Source organism: Coccinella septempunctata, chromosome 6, assembly GCF_907165205.1.
Source record: "Coccinella septempunctata chromosome 6, icCocSept1.1, whole genome shotgun sequence".
Classification (NCBI taxonomy): domain Eukaryota; kingdom Metazoa; phylum Arthropoda; class Insecta; order Coleoptera; family Coccinellidae; genus Coccinella; species Coccinella septempunctata.
Genome location: NC_058194.1, coordinates 30,457,123 through 30,480,966, shown reverse-complemented (window position 1 = coordinate 30,480,966; position 23,844 = coordinate 30,457,123). Strand labels below are relative to the sequence as shown.

Below are 23,844 nucleotides of genomic sequence, written 5' to 3'. Positions count from 1 at the left end.
ATCCCCTTGTCGTTCGGAGCTCTGCCCTGCCAATAGAAGGATTGGGACAAAGAAGTCTGAATTAAATTCAGCCTCGACGAATATTTCCATGGTTCAGATTATTTTCTGGTGACTTTGTCGTGAAAGACATCTTTGGTAGGTTTCGTTCCTTGAAAATTCATTGAACATTCTTGGCTCAGCTACCAGGCAAAACAAAATGACGCCAGACGTAAACATCAAAGGGGCCGTCCTCGATTCAAAAGAGGACATTTACAATCCTTGAATACGTTCCCAGTGAATACAGTGATATATGCACCTCTTGCAGCTCATCGAGTGTGATCTTTAAAATAATGAAGTAGCATGTTTTCACCTCCATATTTAACGTGTTTAAATCGTCAAGAATGTCACGTTTGATGTGCGCCGGAGGAAAAATTTTGTTCATCAGGAAAGATCTGACTTGTAGGAACATTATTTCTATAGCACACTTTTTTTGGAATACCGTACGGTTTCAGCAAACGTTTTATTCTCCCTGAAACTTCAACATGAATTCCTTTTCAGCCTACTACGGGGTGAAAAAAACGAATGCAATACAACATGCACCTTCTGCTTCGAGAAAAGTAACGATTTTCCTTCGGCGCCCGGGCGTTACGAGCACCTGCTGCAATTTACTACGGATTTGTTTCGATTTCCGGGCGTTTTGATGGGCGTAAGTGTCGAGTCGATGTGGGAATAATCGAAATGTACCTGCCCGTTTGTTGCATGTGCACACCACGTTGAAGGGTGAAATACGACCAGTTTTTCCTCGTTTTAGGCGTTCCATACACTCCAGGAATCATCAGATGGATTGAGCTTCTTCGCGTCGTCTCATGATGGCAAGTCCGCCGCATTTTCGGTTAAATTATAATATCTTGCAGACGGAACCAGGACCGTTCTGAGGGAGGGTGCAGTGCTTGCCCCGCACACGGGCGGCCATCAGAAAGAAGGAGCGGAAGCCGCGGTCCAGTTCGTTAAATAGTACAAAATATATCGACCGAGGTCATTTATTGATTAATTCGAGATAGTAGATTACGACTATGCTACTATGCAATTAGATTCTGTGTACGATCAGTATTTTGGGAAATAAATCACTTTTATTGAAAAATTTCGAAAAAATTGCTCAACTTTGAGGATCTGTAGCAGCCAGAAAAAGGGAACTAGACATATGCTGATTTTTTTTAATGACAGATGAGTTCTTTGCGAATGAAAAAATTTTAATTTTCATTTATATACTGCGAACAGTTTGGATTTTATGATTTTTTCCGCGAAGGTCCAAATTTTCCAATTTTTCATCGACCATAACTTGAAAAGTAAATTTTTAAAAAAATATCTGTAAGCATATTCGTTATCTCCGCCCTCGAAATAGTCGACAGTATGAATTTGGTTTTCATCAGAGACCAAAAAAATTTTTCAAAAAAATCGCAATTTTTCCATACATATGTATGGAAAATTTGTGAAAATTTTTTATCTCTCCGATTTCCACCAAAATTGGAGTGTTCACTGAATCGAGGTCGTAGATCACAAATATGCAAATAAAATTTTTCTGAAAGCATTAGTTTTCAAGTTATGGTCGATGAAAAATTCGAAATTTTGGACCTTCGCGAAAAAAATCATGAAATCTAAACTGTTCGCGGTAGGTTCATGAAAAATGGATTTTTCATTTGCAAAGAAACAATTTATCGCCAAAAAAATCAGCATATGTCTAGTGCCTCTCTTCTGGCTGCTATAGCTCCTTAAACTTGACAAATTTTTTTGAAATTTTTCACTAATTGGGATTTATTTCCTGAAATACTAGTCATAGAAAAAATCTGTTTGCATATTCGTAATCTACGACCTCGAATTAGTATAAGAAATGACCTGGGTCGATATAGTTCTAAAAATAGAAAAATTTCGGATCCAAAAAAATTTCGTCTGCTACTTGTGTTTACCCGCGCTCCACCACCGAAACAAGAAATTATTCATTCAGCTATGTCGACCCGGGTAATTTTACTGTCTAATTCAAGGTCGTAGATCAGAAATATGCAACTAGATTCTGATTCTTGATTGGTTGCAGGCCATCTTGCCTCTTTTTAAGTTGAAAAAATTATTTTAGCTTGTTCAGCGAGAGGACCATTTCAAAACTCCGCTTTTCGTTGTGCCAGCTTCTTGTAGATACCTACAATTTCTGTCCAAGCCACTGAAAAACGGCTCTGTCCAAATACATTCCGCAGTTAATTACTCCAACGTCAAAACGTTTATATATACCACGACGTGAATCAAAAAGTGAATATTCGATTTCAACTAGGGGTGACCAAAATGACCGCTTGAAGGATCGAGACAACCAAGCACGCTAGTACTAAAACGAGATTGCATCCCAGATGTAAAGAGGTTGAGGTCAGGGCTCTTTCTGTGACCAACTACCTTCGCCTAGTTGATCGCTGTGACGGTCATCATCATATATTGCTCATAAACGATCATTCTGGTAACAAATGTACGCCCTGCCGTTTCATACAGCGGGTTCCTCGTGAATCGGGACGCTTCTGGCAAAAAGCAATCGCCAGCATGAATGGCTGTCATGAAAACTATTGTGTCGGTGAGGCTTCAGCCGCGTGTCGTCTTTATCTTCGTTCCAAATTGGTTTTCGACTACGTATTTCATATTATAGATTAGTTCTTTGATGTATCCCGGGGGAGAGCTGCTGTTCGGGCCGCTTATTAATTTCATCGGGGGCGGGCAGAGATCAAACGACGTCTTGATGCGATTGCCGGTGGAGATGTAACGATATCTGTCCGTAGGAAGCTGTACGACGCGTTCGGAAAAACGAACGGTTCGAAGTTGAATATATGGGAAATGTCATTGCGGATTGACGCTTTGAAAACATCCGAATGTAATATTTCCTTTGTCCATATCGATAGATTGCAGTTTGTCTCCCCCCGGGCTTTCACACCGGCATCTAATCGCTTTGCTAGACCTCTATATCATACCTCTTTGTTCCAAACGGCCGAATGTAATCTTCTGGTGACATATCCGATGAATCACATCCGCTAATATCAGTAAGGACCTCTCAGACCATCTCCTTCCATGATTATCCGGAGACTCTCCGGGTCACAAATCACCCGGATCGCCCCTCAGATACTGACGTTAAAAGCCCGGACAATCTTTCCGATTCCTCGCGTCATTTTTGGCGTACGCCCCGGAGCAAACATCGAGGCCGCGTCTTCCAGACGATAACGGTGTAGATTCCCGATTCTGTGCTCCGTATATCCCCGCGACAATCTAGTGGAAGCAGTAAACATGTCCTATCGATCAAAGTAAGGGCCGACACTATCTGACTCCCATCTCTATATTAGGGATAATTTGTGACGCTCGCCCGTATTCTTGGGAGGTCAGCGGCTGGAGAAGGAGGTGGTGGTGGGACGGAGAAGGGATTATCGCATTTCGGCTTTATGACCGGATTAGTAGGTGTGACCCGATGGGATGGAATATGGGAGAAGAACATTCGCAAGAGTTTCACCAAGAAATTCTCCTCTTATCGTGATAACAAATGTTCTTTTTGAACGTCTCATTGAAGAGTTATTCGTGGATTGTCGATGAACCTAACAAATTATTGAATTCTTGAAAAGTATAAGCGCAGGAGCAAATCGTTGATTTCATTTTTAATTGATTTTGTTTCAGAGATTGGGAGTGAAAACCCTAAAAAGTTTATGAAGAGATTTTTGTTTTCTTCCAACGTCAAACAACGAACAATAACTCATTAGAAGTGTCAGTGTGAAGTTTGAGATCAAAAAAGGAAACCAGAGTTACGCAATAAATTGAAAGAATTGTGAAAATCGAAAAATTGGAGTATCGACCCATCTTCAAATACCTGTATTTAAAAGGGTTAAGAGGTGAGCAGATTTACGAAGATATGCTTAATACCCTTGGTGATCAATGTCCTTCGTATTTCGTGAAAAATTGGACTGCAAGCTTCAGAAGGGGCAAATTTTCCATCGAAGATGATAACCGATCGAAAGGCCAGTTTCTGTATCAGTCCCCGAAAATGTCGATGCAGTTCATGACAGGATTTCACCAGACCGTCGAATTGGGCTGAAACGGATATCTGAAGCACTGAATATTTCATACGAACGCGTTCATCATATAGTTCACGTCAACTTGAACAGGAGAAAAATTACTGCAAAATGGATCCCCAAATGTTTGAATGTTGACGAAAAGCGTGCAAGGGTAGAAACATCACGTTCGATCTGTGCTCGATTTTAAAACGATGTAGACTTCTTAAACCTTCTCACAACTGGAGAAATGTTTAAAAGGTCGTAAATCTTCTTCCAACGACGAGGTAATAAAAGCTGTGGAGGTCTGGTTTGCTGAGCAAGAAGAAACATTTTTTTGAAAGGTCTAGAGAAGTTGCAGCTTCGCTGTGTGGCATCGATGAAGTAGATTTTCTGAAGATTCACAACTGTGAACATGAAATTGTGCCTTATTTTGACTCAAAATAACTAGAATAGACCAATTCCTAAAAAATTTTAAGTCTCAATGACTCGACAAAACGACTGAAGTTCGTCTGTGTCCCGAGCGAAGAGAATTGCACCCTTACCGGCGAAAATAAGCTCCAGTCCTCCGGAATAACATAAATTTCAAAAGGAAGGACCGACCCGTAACATATTTACTCCTCACATACGGCATCGGAGTTGTAAACACAAAGGAACAGATGACATTGTCCATAAAAATCTAATCCTATTAAGCGTTTCTCTCTCTCTCTCCTGGAGAGCGTGTGTGTCTTGATATTGCTATGGAGGAAACTTTCCCGGCGCCAAGCTGGCAAATTGGGAGGGCAATCTCTCCGATTGCGATTCCTAGGAATTGTCGCCTACAGTGTCCAATTTTTTAATTCTTGAACTATGATTGGTGGAAAAATTCTGTTTTATAATTGTAAATTTTTTTTAACACATCCCACAGTCTTGGAGAATCATTTTCTTATTTCTAAAAAACGATAATTTCAAAAGGGTGTTAGCAACAGAGGGGTGCTTATGCATCCCTCAATCTTATCGATTCCTTCCGCTGGATTTCGCTGCTATATCCAAGAACCACCGCGCACCCATCACCGTGTAAAATTGGAGGAATATCCGTTCCTCCACCTGCCCCTAACCCATTCCACAACCCCGTCCTATGGCGGCCGAACCCCTTTCGCAAAGCGCGCGTCATTTTGCGACCGTTACTTCCGGTCCAGCGCGTCTTTTGATAGCGGAGCGACGCGGCTTATCTGCGATATGCTTTATTTACGTATCGGCAAAACTACAAACAAATCGGCGAACGGTCATCAGCTTTCAGCCCGTTTGGGACTGTTGGCGGCTCCGACGCCGCCCCCCCGTCCTTTGTGCCGGCAACAGATAAGTTGATAGCCGGCGGTACGAGTCGCGAATTGGAATTTTCCGTAGTCATTTCGATGGGGTGGCCTTTTGTGATGGCCAGTCGTCGGTATCGGATACGATTCGACCGACCCTTTCACAGTGAGGATGTTCAGATGCTGGCAGAGGTGCATTTTTGTTACTTTATAGCGTTGATGTGTTGTGAGCGTGTAGGTATTGGATAGGTGGAGAGGTCCATTGAAAGCTGCCTGTTGAATAATATACCTCATGGTATATTTACTGGGTTTATACCCAATAAATCCCCTCAGGCAGTATTGGTTTTACTACGCTTCTATTGAGTACGATAAGTAGGTAAACTAGGCGGGTTCTATCGCACCTCTCGTAAGATTTACGTACATTGAGAAAATAAAATCTATCTCCACGCCGATCGCAAAATCTGTATCTCATTCCATTATTTCACCCTCACTGAAAAACGTTTTACAAGATGCCATCTATAACGTATAAAAAATTGTGTGCCAGAATCGGCTTTGTTCATCTACTGACGAAATCTAGGTGGGGTATATCACTGTCTGTATACACCTAGATACAAGCAATATCATCGCTGCTCTCACTGTACGTGCAGTATACACTCGTGGAATCATTTCGAGAATAAAGCGATCACGGGACTCCGTGTGTTTTTGGAACTTTATGATGGCATCATCGAAAGAATGAAAAACAACATCATTCATTCATTGCTGTATTCCGTTACCGGGAATAAATCTACAAAAAGACAAAAAAAAAGATCAAAGGTGCGAACAGACTTGTAATTTCTTAGTGCTAATTACGACTGTGTGCCCTCCTGTGACTGAAGACACCCAACCGTGACCTGCAGATCCTTCCACACTCCGGGCATGGATAGTCACCAACCAGATCTGGCCGCCGCCGTATTCTTCACGAGTCTCCATTATAACTGTTGACCAAAGACCTCCACTGTGATCTGTCTAACGCTACTTGTTCCAAGTTATGATTGGCATTGACTGATTTTAGGGATTGGTGTAGTGTATCCTTAAACCGCTTATACTGGACTCCTAGTTTTCGGGCTCCCTCTGCTAATTCGTAATACAGAGCTATTTTGGAGAGTCTTGTGTCTTGCATCCTCAGAATGTGGCAGCTCCATCTGAGTCGGGCCCTCGTTACTTGAGTCTCAACTGTTGTACAACTCGCACGTTGCATTCGAAACTTTGTGGAACAATCTGATGTGCATTATTTGTCTCAGATGACGTTGTTTCTTTTGTTCAAGCTTTTTAATATGTCGGCTGTAGGGCGTCCAGCTTTCGCTTCCGTGAAGAAGCGTTGGGAGCACCACTGCTTTAAAAACAGCTGTTTTGGTCTTCAGATTGAGGTCGTGACTTTGAAACACTCTGACCTTGAAAAACAACATCAATACGGAACTGGGATCCAGAATTTCACCGTCCCATCGAATCTACAAATAGGAAGACGCCCCCCTCGTCTTTCCAAATGAATCATCTGGCGTGTGTGTGTGTACCCCCTTAGGGTCGGCAGACCGAATCTCGGAGATGTCACCACCTTTGCGGAGTCGGCCGCCGATAAGCGTTTTCAAAAGGGCCGTCCATGCGGAAACAACGATTGGAAAAACGACGCGATGCACACGTGCCGACGCTCAAAAAGGAAAACCCAAGGCAGAGTGGGACGCGCGGTCGGGTAGGGAGTTTTCGCACGAGTAACGATGCCGCCACGTACACAAATTCATAAACAACCCTTCGTTTATTTATCGCTCCCTCAGACCTAACTTATTGGTTGTTTAAGCTATACGTTTGAAGGATGAAGGATGTTGGAGTTTTTGTTTGATGTTCATCGACTCGATAGAGCGGACCAGGAAGAGAAAGAAAGCTAAGAATTATTTAATGGTGATCATCGATTCATTCTTGAAACAGTGACTGTAGGAAGATAGTGAGAAAAAGCCTGGACAAACTTGACTCTTCCTCAACTGTATGGCTGATAATATTCGAGGCAAAAGATATCCATAACACACTAACATTATATCACTTATTATCTATTTTTCCAAATGGTGGAGCATGGGGACAGTAAGACTGTAAAAGATATCAAAAAGCGAAAAAGGTTCTCGCTCACATTGAAACGGATCCCTCTGCCGTTCTCGGTGTGGCAACGAACCGGATAACCCGCTAATTCATGAAAAATGCTAACGAACAGATAACACTTGCCGTCTCATGTTTTATTCAGAGTTTATTCGAGTTGCGAAAAAGGAAAACGTTGGACGTTCGGATTTGCTTTGCAGATTCCCGATGACCCCAGGAAAAACCCTTTTTTCCGGGAACTTTGTGGGATGATGGTAGAAATTGAAGCGAGGTGCAATATACAACGCAACGTGAAGAAGGCTTATGTAGAGTGAAATGAATCCTTGGGAAATCATATAGAGTATTTTGTATTAGAAGAATGGTAGTTTTTACACTGCCTATAAGATTTTAACATAACATAATAACAAGTTAGGACGTGTATATTGCTGTCTTTCAGCTCTGCTGACTCCTGAACTGAAGAAGACAGGAATGATTCCTTGTCTTGGACAAATGGAATTATTTCAAACGAATTCGTGTTATATAAGGAGATGGAAAAGCTGAAGACCGTCTGTTGAATCCTGTGTTCGTCGATTTTTCGCTACCCTATACCAAGAGGCATCTACAGCTTCCTCGAACTGGGCTTTGGACCACTGTGGAACTGCTGATGTGACACTGTCGTATTTTGTATTAGAAGAATGGTAGTGTTCATTCTGCCCATACGGTTTTGGCGACAACTCGAAGTAGGTATAGAAATATCCAGCAGAAAGTTTAAGAAAAAGACTGAACCTTCTACCTCACTCAATACAGGTCTTCTCGACAAGATTCTGTATGGAAGAAACTGCAGAAGCAAGCCTACTGATTCGGCAAGATTGACCCCAATTATTGAGCCCTAATGATAATCACTTGCCAACTCCGCATAGCGAAATTTCCGCATTGAAATCGGGCAAATCATAAGTCGGTGTTCAAGTTTCAAACTTCGACATAACTGCATCGGATCGCTTAATTCCTGGCTCGTTGGCGAATTAGCGAGGCTTATCCGTTTCCCAAACTGGCCCGAAGTGCAAACATACCTGCGGAAAGTAGTCTTGCAGCAGCAAGACTGGGGGGTCGTGAGATTATCTAGATGGGAAGAGCGTGATAATGGAGTTATCATCGTTAAGGAATATATGCTCATTTGCACTTTGAGACAATTGCCATTAGATGGGGGCATTAGGCTAACGATACGGCGTTTCGCGTGTTAATGTTATGCCCACATTTCGATGCCCCAATCACGCAATACCCCTGTAGGCGTTTCGCTCCTCTCATAGTACCTATTGTCACGTGATGTGGGTGGCTCGGGGAAGGAAAGATCTTGGTTTTCAGTCTGCTGGAAGAAGATTTGCTTTCTTCCCAATCTCCTTTTTCCAAACTAAGCCTGAAACCCATTTTTCGAATGCTTTTCATGGGCAGTTCACATCAGTGTTAACCCATCACTGGTTTTCCAACTGTAGCACATGTTGGGACAGGTGAGCTGAGCAGCTCCTCGCGATTCCCTCAGCCTCTCACCCCAACCACGTCAGCAGCCCGCCAGGTGCGGTTTTGCCGAAACAACCAACAATTCGGCAGATAAACTTCCCCGCCTCGTCGAAGGGGTTGTCGAAGACGTAAAGCCCGGACCGCAACCCGGATTATCCGGCAAATCGATTCAATTAATAATGACGGTGCGTTCTCGAGCCGGTAATGCTGTACGATACAAAGGGTCTGTTCGAGTATGAAAATCAGTCAAAGAGGATGAGCAACGTATCGCTTTATAAATCGCGTCTTGATCCGTGCATATTGGTTATTGGGTTTTGTTCCGCGGAAGTGGATCGGTTATTGCTGTTATTCCTCGCTTCGCAATCGATCTTACTTTGAGTCTTGGCCGGAGTTTTGAGCCCTTATGATCGCTCTAGTTGAAGGAGCTGTTCGATTCAAATTCCACTGTATGCTCGCACACCGCAATCGGCATTATGTTGTGGATTAGCATGAACACTACTTGGCAAAGCTGTCACAGCCAACTTAGGTTTGGAATGCTTGGAATACTCCCACACATGATCGAACTCGCTCTATGAACAAGTTAGAACGTGTATATAGCTCCCTTTCAGCTCTTTTCAATGTGAAGACCAAAACAGCTGTTTACTATTCAACATCTTGAACGAACGCAACAACGTCCCCTAAGACAGATAATGCACATCAGATGGTTCCACAAAGTTTCGAATGCTGAAGTCTTGCAACGCGCGAGTTGTACAACATTTGAGACTCAAGTAACGAGGGCTCGACTCAGATGGAGCGGCCACATTCTGAGGATGCAAGACACAAGACTCTCCAAAATAGCTCTGTATGGCGAATTGACAGAGGGAGCCCGGCAACCAGGAGGCCAGTATAAGCGGTTTCAGGATACACTACATCAATCCCTAAAATCAGTTGATGCCAATCATAACTAGAAACAACTAGCGTTAGATAGGTCACAGTGGAGGTCTTTGGTCCACAGTTATAATAGAGACTCGAGAAGAATGCAGCGGCGGCCAGATCTGGTTGGTGATTATTCATGCCCGGAGTGTGGAAGGATCTGTAGGTCACGCCGGTTGGGTCTCTTCAGTCACAGGAGAAAATTAATAAGAAATTATAAAACTGTTCTTTTTCTTATGTCTTTTCGTAGTTTTATTCCAGGTAAAAGGATACAGCAATGAATGATTGACTTTCAGCTTTGCTAACTCCTAAACTGAAGAAGACAGGAATGCCTTGGTCAAATAGAATTATTTCAATCAAATTTGTGGTATATAAGGAAATGGAAAAGCTGAAGACCGTCTGCTGAAGCCTGTGTTCCTCGATTTTTCGCTACCCTTTACCAAGAAGCATCTACTGCTTCCTCGAACTGAGCTTTGGACCATAATGGATCTGCTGATGTGATACTGTCGTTACAAATACCATCTGTTTCGTATAATCAGCAGATCAAATTGGCAGTCTGCGTGGATCAAACAAATTCACAATTTGAATCCCAAGACCGCTAAGGAAGCACCCAAGTTTCTACAGCATGCACGATCACCAGAGGATTGAACAAGTAGGGAACTGAAACGAATATCAAAAATGCTCGCAGTTTTTGAAGGTTCAATAGGGTATACTGCTCTGAAACGTCACGTTTTAAAACCGTTTCCCAAAAAAAATTATTTTAAGCACTTAAAAATGAAAAATAAAAATGGGTATTTAAAGTTGAAAGCGTTTTGTGAGAATTACGCAAGCTGGCAACATCGACTGAAATATGCCTGGATAATAAAGGACAACAAATGCATTATCTCGATGAGATAGACAAAGATGGCTGTCTATGAAGTCTGCGACAAACGAGGAAGGTCGTAAAATTTTATGGGATTTTTATGGACGGTTGCAGTTGAAGCTCGCCAGTAAGTAGGGGAGAGTTCCTTTGAATTGGACGGCCCATGAACCGGACGCTACAGTTTTCTACTACACTCGATAGTAATTTAGCATGCTTTACGTAAATCCCATTTTCGCAACAAGGCGCGAGCCACAGGGTCAGCCATTTTCCAAGAGATCTCGATCGATGTTGCGAAAATGGGATTTAGGTAAAGGATGCTAAATTACTATCGAGTGAAGTAGAAAACTGTAGCGTCCGGTTCATGGGCCGTCCAATTCAAAGGAACTCTCCCCTACGCGCTTGTGGATCAACAGCTGTCATTTTATAAACAAGCTGATCGGACATTGTTCTTTTCGTTGTCTTGTATGCGCTGTTGTCAAATCGTAAACTCCGCACAAACCGATTTAAATTTTAAAAACCCATATTTGAAAGATGATTTTGAATAGTTTCCGCGGTGAGTTTGAAAAAATCATGAATGAAACTCATAATTATTCAGTTTAAACTTGCATATGCAGTGATAACCCAAATTGAGAAGAATTTCTCATTCAAGGCAGTCGACCCCAGTCTTACTCTGGGTGTGCTGGTTGATTTTCTCGGCGATCCGATCTACTTCAACGGCATTTTTCCACTCCGTCGAGTGTTTACGAGGAAGCCAGACCAGAAAAACGTCTAATTTGGTTATCCTTGGTCCTTGGTCACGTATAAACGGGAAATCTTTTATGTGTCATCGTCTACTGCATACGTTCGAGTACGGAGAACGCGCTAGGAGCCCCGGACGGTAATAAAATTTTTCCGCGACAACGAAGACGACGATCCGAATCGAGTCCTAACGAAATTTCCGCCGAGAGTCCGGCCGGATCCGAATCCAATTCCGGGAGACGCGGCCGGACGGTCTCCGGATTTGACTTTCGACGTATCTTCCAAAAGCGTAACTCGATTCCGGGACTCTGCGGAATCGCATTACCCGGACCGAGGAAGAGTTCGAAGGCAGTTTAGTTCGGGATGGTATTCAATTACCAGAAAGATTACGCTCTTCCACGGTAGGAAATGAATCGCGATTGGTCATTCGGAATCGTAAGAATCACATAACTGTTTTGTGCTGCTCCGAAAAACACGAAACGTTCGTGGGCTCCTTGTAACGAGATTGAAGAATCCTCCGTTTTCCGAACATTTGAAGCATTTCTTACATCATTTATCAGGTGGACCATTTAGTTGGGGAGCAAAAGAGGAAAATTCGGGATTTACTCGAGCGTGTCAGATGTAAGGGGACACACCTTGGACCCTGTAGAGTACCTCTATCAAAAATTAGACCTGTATATACGGGGAATTGTCTAGGACAGCCTTTCAGAATAGTAAAAAACAACGATCATTGTACATACTCGAGCGTGTCAGATTAAGATTTTGTGGTTAATTACATGTTGAAAAGTATACATTCTCTTAATCTGACAATTTAAGCGTGTCGAAAATGTGTGGGAGGGCGCCAAAGTTGCAAAACAAAAAACGTCACGTGTATATTCTCGAGCGCGGTGGCGTTTTTTCTTATTTTGAAGCTAATGATTCAAGAATAACAAAAAAAATATAATCTGATAATTTTAGCAAGCCGAAACAATAAACATTGGCCGTAAAGGTCACAATAAATTTTTTTTAATTATCTCCTGCCCTGGGCTTCAAATCTTTTTCGCATTCGTTATTAAAGTTATAGAGCATAACATTTTCAACAAATTTTGTCCCAAGCAATTTTTTCTACGTTCAAACGTTTTTGAGATTTATGACGATTAATGCGAGGTGTTTAGCGATACATGCTGAAGTGAAAATTCACTCGTTGGAAAATAGTACATTCTAAGGTTCAGTCACAGACAACACTAGAAGTTTCGTGACTAACTTCAAAATTGTCCCTTCCTATGTGTGGCTAAGCTTCTCGCCCTTATCGCCCTCTAACTCGAGAATGGTTAAGAGTATGTAAAATTACTTCAGACAAAGTTGTGTAAAATTTTATTATCTACAACTTTCATAATGAATACAAAAACGATTAGTGGTACAGGGAGGGAAATATTCGAAAAAAAGGGATTTTTATCATCTTCAAAGTGTCAGATTGAGAAAACCTCCCCTGATTAGTGTCAGATTAAGGGGTCGACACGTCAACAACACCCAGATTAACCATCTGTATGAAAATCTGACACGCTCGAGTATGTACAAGTAACGATTTTTTTTACATTTTCAAAGGACAGCTGTGACCTTGCGTCACGTCCAAATTGTCAGTCCCTTGAAAAGTAGATTCCTTTCGGTCCAATCAACATATCCTCCAAAAATCTGACACGCTGAAAAATTTATATACAGTATCTTAATCTGACGAGTATGTACACCTGACGATTTTTTTTTACATCTTTGAGACCCTGCAGAAGCTTTCCCCACCGCTGAATGTGCATACATCATGGAACTTTTTTTCTTTCTGCCATCTAATCTTCAAAATCCACTAGGTCTCCATGACGCTCGAGTTAATCCCGATATAGCATCGTCGGCTCCCCAACTAATTGTCACCTTGAAATTCCACAAGCATTCGATGCATTTTAGTTGTGGACGAAAAGTGTTCACGGACGAAAGGTGTCTGCGGACGAAAAGTTCTAGCCTCATAATGTTTGACTAGATTACTAAAAGGGTGTTTTTGTCGCCCGTACCAATCGTTCTTGCGGAAGAACATCGACACCATAGCCGGCAAATGTGCCCATATAGTCCCGTCTCCGAAATGCCCACTATTCTCGGCGTTAATTAAAGTCCAAGAGCAAGTTCTTCCCGGAATTAACCTATTAATTCCCTTTCGTTAATTTAACGATCTCTTGATGGCGGAACATCTCAGACTTAATGAGCCCGAAATCATTTATAAATGATCGGGGATCTACCTCTTCCACTAATTGGAACTTGATGCCGACATCTCGGTACACGAGGTCGGGTTTTGGGGGCATATTCGGTTTCCGCGAAAATCCTCCAAGTTCGGTCGGCATTATGCTGTGGCGAAACATCTGCCCTTCGATATTGACGTTTCGGTTGGGAAAGTTATCGAACTACCGCCATACAATTTGTAGAATTTCGTTGCTGATGGAGAGGTTATTCAAACTGTAGTTGTTTGTGTGAAAACCCCCAGGGAGAAGAATTACTTTTCAGCTATGCCCTACAAGTGCTGGGTTTCTTCAAATTGTTTTTATCCTCTCTCGGTATTTTACAAGTAGGCAACGGTGCCAGTATATAGATCGATTTTCACGAATGTTATTCTTCACGAACTTAAATTTCAGTCCATGAAAATGAAATGAGGAGGCTATTCTAGTTAGAATCTGAAGAAAATAGAATGTTTTGTAGTGTAAAAAATGTATAAAGATAGAGAGCAACAAACCAAAGAAATGAAAACAGAAACTACAACTACAACATCGATCAAACAGTCAAGTTTCATGAACACTAAATTAAAGGCGTATGGACATCAAGCCATCCTTCAATTTCAATTTAGAACAAGTGAAAAAAATTCTGAGAGCAAATAATGAATTAGTAAACGAAGTTATTGAATGGAGATTCACAAGGTTAGATTGAGTCTGAGTTAACTACAGTCCCTGGCCAGTTTATTAGACGCACTGAGGATTTTTTTTATATTTACTGGTATTGCTCGAGGAAAAAGCAGAATATTTGAATTTCATTTCCACAGAATGTTAGTTTCATCTACGACTCTCATTAAATTGTTCTATTTGGCATTTATTTTTGATGTTGTAGTATTAGTACTTAAGTATGAATCAGTACTATATCTTCCAGTGGACTTCTTGCATTCTGCAGGTTCGGACGTTATTTCGATAATCCACATATGAAATCATTATCTTCGAATGCAGCAAACCGAACAATCCTGCATTGATAGTATGAAGCACTCATAGCTACACAGGGTGGCTCAGCAAAATATTAGAATTTCATGTTTAATCATCAATAAATCAATATTTTTTATTGAATATGATATATTATATGTGAAAATCATTTACAGATGAAGTATATGTAACATATACGTTCAATTTAATAATTCAATATCGAGATTTTGCATCGAATCAATGCGTCTAATAATATGGCCAGGGACTGTAGGTTAACTATTTCTTATCTTTAGAGGTGAACTCCTGATCTGTTCTAAAACTTTATTTTTTATTTTCAGGGGTCGAGTTTTTCGTCTGAATCTGAGCAATATCAACTCTTCGAACTGTGAGGTAAGTGTTGCTTTTATCCTGTATCTTGCAGTTTTACCACATACATTATGCCTTGTTCAGAAGATACATTGTAAGAATCTTTCTCCATATGTTATAATAATAACTTGATCTAAAATATTCTTATATGATAGTTCAGATCAAGTGATTACATGAAAGAAACTTGAGATACAGATTGCTATTGCTGACTCGAGTTGATTCGCTTCTGATCTGTGAGTCTGTACTGTACTGGTAGAAGATTCTCAATATATGTCAGTTTCAATCAGAAAAAAGGCACTGGACGTAAGCTGATTTTTTTTGTGGTAGAATGGATCGACCTGGGTCACTTTACTGACTAACTTCAGGTCGTAGATCACGAATATGCAATTAGATTTTTTATAGAATCAGCATTTTGGGAAATAAATCACTTTTAGTGGAAAATTTCGAAAAAATTAGTCAACTTTGAGGAGCTGCAGCAGACAGAAAAAAAAACACTGGACAGAAGCTGATTTTTTTGGTGAGATATCGAATCGTTGCGAATAGAAAAAACTAACTTTTATTTAGATACCGCTAACAGTTAAGATTTCATAATTTTTTCCGCAAAGGGCCAAAATTTCCGATTTTCTATCCATCATAACTTGAACACTAATCCTTACAGCCAAATTCTGTTTGCATATTCGTAATCTACGCTCTCGATTGAGTGAATACTTCAATTTTGGTGAAAATCGGAGAGCTAAAATTTTTTTCCAATTTTCCATACATATGTATGGAACAATTGCAGTTCTTTCAAAAAAATTTTTCGTTTCCGATCAAAACCAAATTCATACTGTACACTAATTCGAGGGCGAAGGACACGAATATGCAAACAAATATTTTGAAAAAAAATTATTTTTAAAGTTATGGTCGATGGAAGATTCGAAATTTTAGACCTTCGCGGAAAAAATCCAAAAATCTGAACTTTCCGCGGCAGATGAATAAAATGTGGTTTTTTCTATTTGCAAAGAATCAGTCTATTATCAAAAAAATCAGCATATGTCCAGTGCCTTTTTTCTGGCTACTACAGCTCCTCAAAGTTGACAAATTTTTTCGAAATTTTCCTCTAAAAGTGACTATTTTTCCAAAATACTGATCCCACAAAAAAACCAATTGAATATTCGTGATCTACGACCTCGAATCAGTCAGTGAAATGACGCGGGACAACAAAGCTAATTGAATATTGTTTTTTTTTTTTGAAATTTCAAAATTTCGTTGGTGGAGCGCGGGTAAAAGACGAAATTATTCCGAACAAAAATTTATTTTTTAAGCTATATCAACCCGAATCATTTTTTCGAGTAAATCTATGTCGTAGATCACGAATATGCAATCAGATTTTTTCTAGCATCATTACTTTGGAAAAAAAATCACTTTGAGGAGCTGTAACTGCCAGAAAAGAGGAACTGCACATAAGCTGATTTTTTCGGTGATAGTTGTCAATCGTTAAGAGGGTGTAGTTCTATCGGAATCCAAGGACTAAAAGTTTCGAATCCTACCCCGACTACTCCGACGCCGGTTTAAGCCACCTAACCCCCCAACTCCATCATCAAACTTCTCATATCCACCACGCGGTCTACTCCCCCATTATTAGTTCTTCTTTTACGACTCTCGAAATTACCACCTCTACATCTCTTTATATGGCGTACCTTCACGCATAGCGTAGTCATATCGCCCTGACGAGACCATATCAACGAACGTAATGCATGATAAATACCCCGGTTTATGTCTTCGGAGACATGGTAAGCGAGCAGACGTAAACCTCCCCTTTCGTGTCGTCGAATTACTTTTGGCCCCTTGATTATAAGTTATGGAAATGTCACTATTACCTTTTATTTATTCTCCGCTTGTTCTTAGCGAGTTTTTTTTGGCCAACTGGCGCGTTTTTCGTTGGAACAGCGATATGAATGGACTCTTTGCTGGGGGTAGTGAATCTTCTTGAAAATCCCCAGTTTCATTTCAAAATTCGATTGTTCTTCAATTAAGCCCATTTCGGGGCTAAATCGTGACCCCATACAGAGTCAGCACCATCCAAATCATTTTTCTACCGCACAGCACCTAGTTCTATCCCCGTTTCCATAAATCGCTCGAAGAACAATGAGAGGCGGCTTCGAAAACGTTCACGTCATCAATATGCAGATCCTCCGGGGAATAGCAAGGGGCTTTTCACGTAATCATATGTTATGTGAACGCTGATAAATGGTGTTTCAAGGATTGGGGCGTTCCGATCCGAATTTAAAACATCCCCCGTACTGCAGGCGGTCGCAAAAAATGATTACACGTGAACTGTTTCGACCGGCGGCGTTTGGTTATCCTTCGGGATTACCGATCCTGAATCGTAAGAGGATGCGGTGCGGGTGGATGAATTCTTCATGAGAAGAAGCGCGCGACATAAGGATATTCCTTTTCGAAGAGACGACGAGCAGTAAGGTTGGAAAGAACAACTAGTTATGCTTATTATATCTAAGTGTTTATTGACTAGGTAAAATAGTTAGAGCACTAGCTAACTAAACCTCTGAAGGGCCTAGAGTCTCTTTTTACCTCAGGTTTAAAGAACAGCGCTTCGAATAAAGAGTTTACATCTCGTGTAATATGAGGATGTATTGATATCTAGCTGGCCTAGACCAGTCCATGCATAAAAATTATGCGTTACCATAGCAACGACCAATAACTCATTAGAAGTGTCAGTGTGAAGGTCAAAAAACTAAACCAGAGTTACGCAATAAATTGAAAGAAAGAAGAGGTCCACCGAAATTGTGAAAATTGAAAAATGGGTGTAACGAGCCATCATCAAGTAGATACCTGTATTTAAAAGGGTAAAGAGGTAAGCAGATTTACTAAGATATGCTTAATACCCTTGGTGATCAATGTCCTTCGTATGCGACCGTGAAAAATTGGACTGCAAGCTTCAAAAAGATGATGACCGATCGAGAAGGCCAATTTCTGTGTCAGTCCCCGAATATATCGCCGAATTGTTACTATGGATAAGACTTGGGTACATTTCTACGATCCAAAAACAAAGCAACAATCGATGGAATAGCGACACTCTGGTTCTCCAAGATCTAAGAAGTTTCGTGTCCAAAAATCTGCTGGAAAAGTTCTTGCTCCAGTTTTTTGGGATTGCCATGGAGTAATCATGATTGATTTTTTGTATAAAGGTAGAACAATAACCTGAGATTACTATTCGACATTAGTGACCACTCTACGGGAAAAAACTAAAGAGAAAAGACGCGGAAAACTATCCAAAGGTGTTTTGTTTTTGCAGGACAATGCCCTTGCACACAAATTTCATGTTGCCATGCAAAAAATTCACGAGATTTCGCTCCATCCGAAAATTATCTCTTTCCTCAACGGAAAAAAAGTTTAAAAGGTCGTAAATTTTCTTCCAACGAGGAGATAATAAAAGCTGTGGAAGTCTGGTTTGCAGAGCAAGAAGAAACTTTTTTTTGGAAAGGTCTAGAGACGTTGCAGGTTCGCTGAACTAAATGTATCCAATTAAGAGGAGAATATGTTGAGTCATAAAATATTTTGACACTGAAATTTTGTTTGGTTCTATAGTAGGCTAAGAAGTTTTCAATATATCCTCGTAACCTCTACAGCTCCATTCAGAGGAGAATTCCTTATGGGGCCATCTCTCAAGGAAGCTCTTGACAGATGTGAAGATAGAGTTCCAAGACAGCAGAACCAATGCATCTCCTCACATGTTACAGAAACCACTGCATGCCATCAAAATTTGTAAGGATGGCTTCCTTCAATAAGGGCACCAGTGGTAACTCTTTCTTTCCAGTTCTACGCCTTATTTTCGTTCTATGCTGAAACTCCCTGCAGCACCACGCGTTTTTTGTATCATTCTCGAACCCAGTCACATCTTCCAGAGGAAGCCAGACATTCAGTCTTACAAATCTGCATCCAACGTCCCCGGGCTACGACCCGAAACGCCAATAAACACGAGTTTTCTTCCCCTCGATCGCGAATTAGAACTTCCAAACCCACTCTATATTCCTCGGCTCCTGTCCGACATCAGAATGTCAATGTTTAGACACTAATTGCGCAAAGAAATTCCTCCTACGACTCGTATTTATCCGTTATATCGAGGGGGAGAAAAAGTCGAAAAGTTCGGCCTGGGGGTCTTACGGGGCCCAACTTTGTACGCAATATCCGACGTCAGTCGGTTCGGTTAAACATCGGTCGGTTCCTTGATGTTGCGATATTAGTTGCCATCATTTCGGCAAGGGTAACTTTCTTTGATGGCGCGAGGGTTGATGGAAGACTAGGGGGGGCGCCGTGTTTCGACGTATATGCGACGGCCGGGAGGTGTAATCACGGAAAATCCCGGAAAAATTGATGTTCGGAGTTTTTCCTTTGACTGCGATCCGACTGCTCGCAGATACTCCGGGAATTGGCTGGTTGATTGGGATCGTGTCGAGCCTTATCTGAATATCCCTGGCTTTCTCGGGGAGCGTCAAAGGGGAACCGACTGTTTCCATATGTTTTTCCACTTACTGATACAACCCCCCTACGTGAAACACTTTATTGGCATTCGAAAACGGTGCTTCTGTGGAATTCTCTCTATATCATCAATTTCTCAGCCCTTCTGAGTATTGATATGAAGCTGTGATCATCTAGGCCAACAATCTGTGCATGTTCAACTCAGTTTATTGCGTTATGAGCAGTCAGATTCTAGTTGTGGTAAGAAAATCATATTAAGAATCAGAAGAAGACTCTAAGAGCCCGGTGGCCTGATCATGTCATAAAGCTCCACATTAGAACTGACTAAATCTTGTCGCTTCCTAGGCCTCACTATTGAGGAAACCCTTGATTGGGGAGAGCACATTTCCAACCTCTGCTACACCTTGAGAGTCCTGAATAAATATCTGGACATAACCTCACTAAGAACAATATACCAGGCAGTGTTCGAATCGAAATTTAGGAATGGCATCATGTTCTATGGTAGTTCATACAACCTACATAGAGTGCTGAAAATGCAGAAGAGAGCCTTCAGAATGATCTGGAGGATGGGGAGGACGGAATCATGCAGGGGAGTCTTCAGAAGAAATGGTCTTTTGACTGCTCCTGCTGTACACATCCAAGAATGCCTGATATTTACATTCAAGAACAAGCACTACTTCGAAGAGAAAACGGTAAGTAATTACAATACGAGGACAACTGCACAAAAATATCCAAGACACAGATTAAGCCTCACTGAAAAGGGACCTGAACACAGATGTATTCGTTATTACAATAAGATAGCTCACAAACTGAGAGGAGGATGGACTCTACAACAACAGTTCAAGAAATTCATCTTCAAACTCCTACTTGAAATCGAACCCTACAGTGTGGAAGACTTTATGGAACACAGACTATAAAGCAGAAAATGACCCTGTTTCACTTCAAGTGTTCAATGTCATGTGTACACTTTATTTGAAATAAAGCACATTATTTATTTATTTATTGGCTCGCTTCTGGATATACCCGATTGATATATCTCCCATAAATTGGTACAAATCTCCTCGAAATCGCCTGGTCACCCTGTCGATCCGACATCGACGATTCCGATCACAATTCAACACGTGAGATACCCTACCTGCCTTTCACTTTCGTCCCCTCGTGGGGGTAGAATTTTTTCGCTGACCTCATTCCGGCTAACTTCTGTATCGTTACACATCGGTTTGTTTTGAAAATCAGTTTCTAACTCTCGCGCGTCCAGAATACGAATCAGGGATGAGTGCGCCTCGAGTCTAATCATCGACCAGATACGTGACTCGAAGAAGGCTTCAAGGTTTTCTTGGCTAGGAGGGAGACTGGGGAAAAAGTCTCCTAGAAATTCCAGCACATTCGTTGGGAAAAATTCAATTATTTTCTTTCTGCATGTTTCGGTGCTCCTGGATTGATGACACATGTGCCTAATTTCATCTTGAATTGGCTGTATGACTGTATCTGTTAAGTTAGTTTGGGTAAGTCATTGTGACAGATCCTACAGGTAAAGTGAGGTTCTTTTCTTATGGTAGATCGAGGTATCTTGGAAAACAGGTGAACTAAACTCTCAGCAATAGTTTCTGTTCAGGAGTAGGTACTCGCATTGGCCTCAGAATGAGTCAGTTACTCATGAAGTGTATCAGAGGGTCATGAAATATGTAATAAACTAGACTATGTAGCTAGTGAACTCTTCAACATCGAGAGAATCGAACAGAATGAGCAACGGCTGGGGTAGCATACTCCAATCATCACAAAGAAGCCCGTAAATGCAACTCAGCTTAAATACTGATATCGTTCACCAACTTCTTCCATCAAACTGCAGTTTTACAGAGACAGAAATGAATACCAGCATGTTCCTGATGGTTTTATAGACTTGTAGAGTCGGAGCGAGACAGCCTTTGCATTTTCCGCTGCCACCTTTACCCTGTCAAATCGCACGGCGTATGCAGTTTGGACGGCATTAATTATAGACCTGTCAGGACCTGATCTCTTGAAACCCCGACCGTCCGTGAAGCATGCCCCTTTTAGCATTCGAACGAGCCACACCGGGGTTGGCGATGACAGCGACGTTTCGACGTTTTTGAGACTTACCAGACGAAACTGGAAAGGGCAGAACTGCAGTGGCGAGTAATCGCTGCAGATTTATGCAGTCTGAGTGAATAATGTACCCCACTGTTTTATTGAGAGCCTTATTTTCACACTCATTCATGGTTAATTTAGCCTTCAAGATTCATTGATAAAGCAATCGTGAACTGTACAATAGTAAAAATCCTTTCGATGCAATACGTGAAACAAATAAACTATCGAAACGATACGACATAAATCAGTACAGACTTTCCGCACGCTAAGTCCTCGGCGGAACTGTGAAATCTACCAGTTTTCCACGTTGGGTTCCTGACACACCACATTAATCATATACAGTTGATTAAGTACGCGGCAGCTCGAGTTCTATGCATCGACGATCAGATAAGGAACGCGCCCCTGGTTTCTCTATGGTCGAGCACAAAGAGCTGTCTCGTATTCACGGAATTGTCACTGGTTTTCCCGCGCTGCTGTTTCGATAAGGCCACAAAAGAGGCGTTTTGGTACACGCGGAAAAGATGGGTCGCCATCGGAAGCTGAAACGTCGCACTTTGACCTGGGAATGAATGTCGGGTGGTGGTGGTGGTGGGGTAAAGTTACAACTTCCGGGAAACGGCAAATCATCGTTATTACATCGACCAAAGTTCGTTTTCAATAAGTCCAATTGATATCGCCGCAATCAGGAGAAAGAGTCTCGACATAAATTTCAGCCGACCCCCGAGGGGGCGACTTCCCGTAAATAAATATCAATAATCGCGCTGTATTGGAGCCATATTTCTCCTCGTCGATACACAATGGCTTCCGGAATTCCAATTAAAGCGCAAACTTCGCCAGTACTACGTGCCGCAACCTCAAGCTATAATACGGCCGTAATAACCGCCAAATTCCGCAATAAACGCCAGATTTTTCATCTCGGTTTCTCCGTCTTCGGTGCATCCGGTCATAGATCCGATCGGAAATCACTGAATTCTCAATTAACCTCGATGTCCCTACAACAAAAGGGTTGGAGCAAAGGTTATAGAGTAGAAAGATGGGAAATGAAGCGACTAAAGTGATGTAAACGCCATATGTGTTTTAATTGTGTTATTTAGTACCTAAAACTGGTTAAGATATTGATTTGAGGGCCATTTGCAGACAGATATGAAATTTTGTAGGAATTCAAATGAAAGAAGAAGAGAAAACTGTTATAAAACAGTTGAGATGTACCTACAGTGACTCTATCAAACACAGTGGCGACAATTGGAAATTTAGCAAGAATATGGCGGCTTTGAAGCACAGAGATTTCAATGCTATGATCTCTAATTCGGAATGCGGATTGGCTCACGTCACGTCACGTGACCAAATCCGCCATATTCTTGCTAAAACGATGACAAATGAGACCACAATTGTCGCCACTGTTTCGTTAGAGTCACTGTATTGAGATGGCGTTTTCAGCGCCATCATCATTGTCAAATGTGTCAAACATAGCCCAAATTCTAGTCGGTTTTTAGTCGTTTTCTACCTTTCTCCTCTATAACCTTTGGGTTGGAGCATAGGAAACGAATTGGGGTACGTTCCACACGTGGCGATCACGGTATGAACTGATATGGAAAGGAACATCTAGATCGGAGTTCGAATATTGTTCCCGTTCCGGATTGTTTAAGGGGCAATACCTCCGGAATAATGGCGGAGGACGTCTTTGTTTGTTTATTACGTTAGGGAACATTCCAAAACTATTTCCATTGTCACGGAAGGACTCCGGGACTTTAAACCAATCCCCGCGCGTCGCCTTTGTGCGATATTGTCCCGAATTTACGCGTTTCAATCAGCGATTCTGTGCACTTACAGGCTTTCTGTGTTCCGACGCCACTATCCGGCGCAAAGTTCACGCTGAAACCGCGAGGGTCCAAAGTTACGGACCTAATATTGTTAGTAGTTGAACCGTGCGGTGGAAAGGGGGTGGTTGGGGGGTTGGCAGGGAGATAATTCGTGGTCCACGTAATTTCCTTTCGGGGATAGAATTTTTGCCAGGCCGCAGACGTACGTTGCTAACTTCTCCCTAATGGAAATTTTGATTTTATGCGACGTTTGCGGTCATAGACGCAGAGGAAGTCGGGCGCCATGTTTCAGCTCGAAACCCAACGTTTTGACAGTTCTATTTCGAGGTCATAGAGTCGCCGAACAATTCCCAGATTCGGCATCTTAGAATACTCACCGCGTTGGTTCATGAGACTAGAAATTCCCCCGATTGAAAC

The 23,844-nt window shown here is 41.7% G+C and overlaps 1 protein-coding gene across 2 annotated transcripts in view; it reads left to right on the top strand.

The window, feature by feature from the left end:
• LOC123314745 (semaphorin-2A) overlaps positions 1-23,844 on the top strand; it is a 336,596-nt gene that overhangs the window by 242,770 nt on the left and 69,982 nt on the right. For both annotated transcript variants that reach the window (XM_044900073.1, XM_044900072.1), the window contains exon 3: positions 14,995-15,046. In XM_044900073.1, the coding sequence (XP_044756008.1) occupies positions 14,995-15,046 (52 nt within the window). The remainder of the gene's footprint in view (positions 1-14,994; positions 15,047-23,844) is intronic.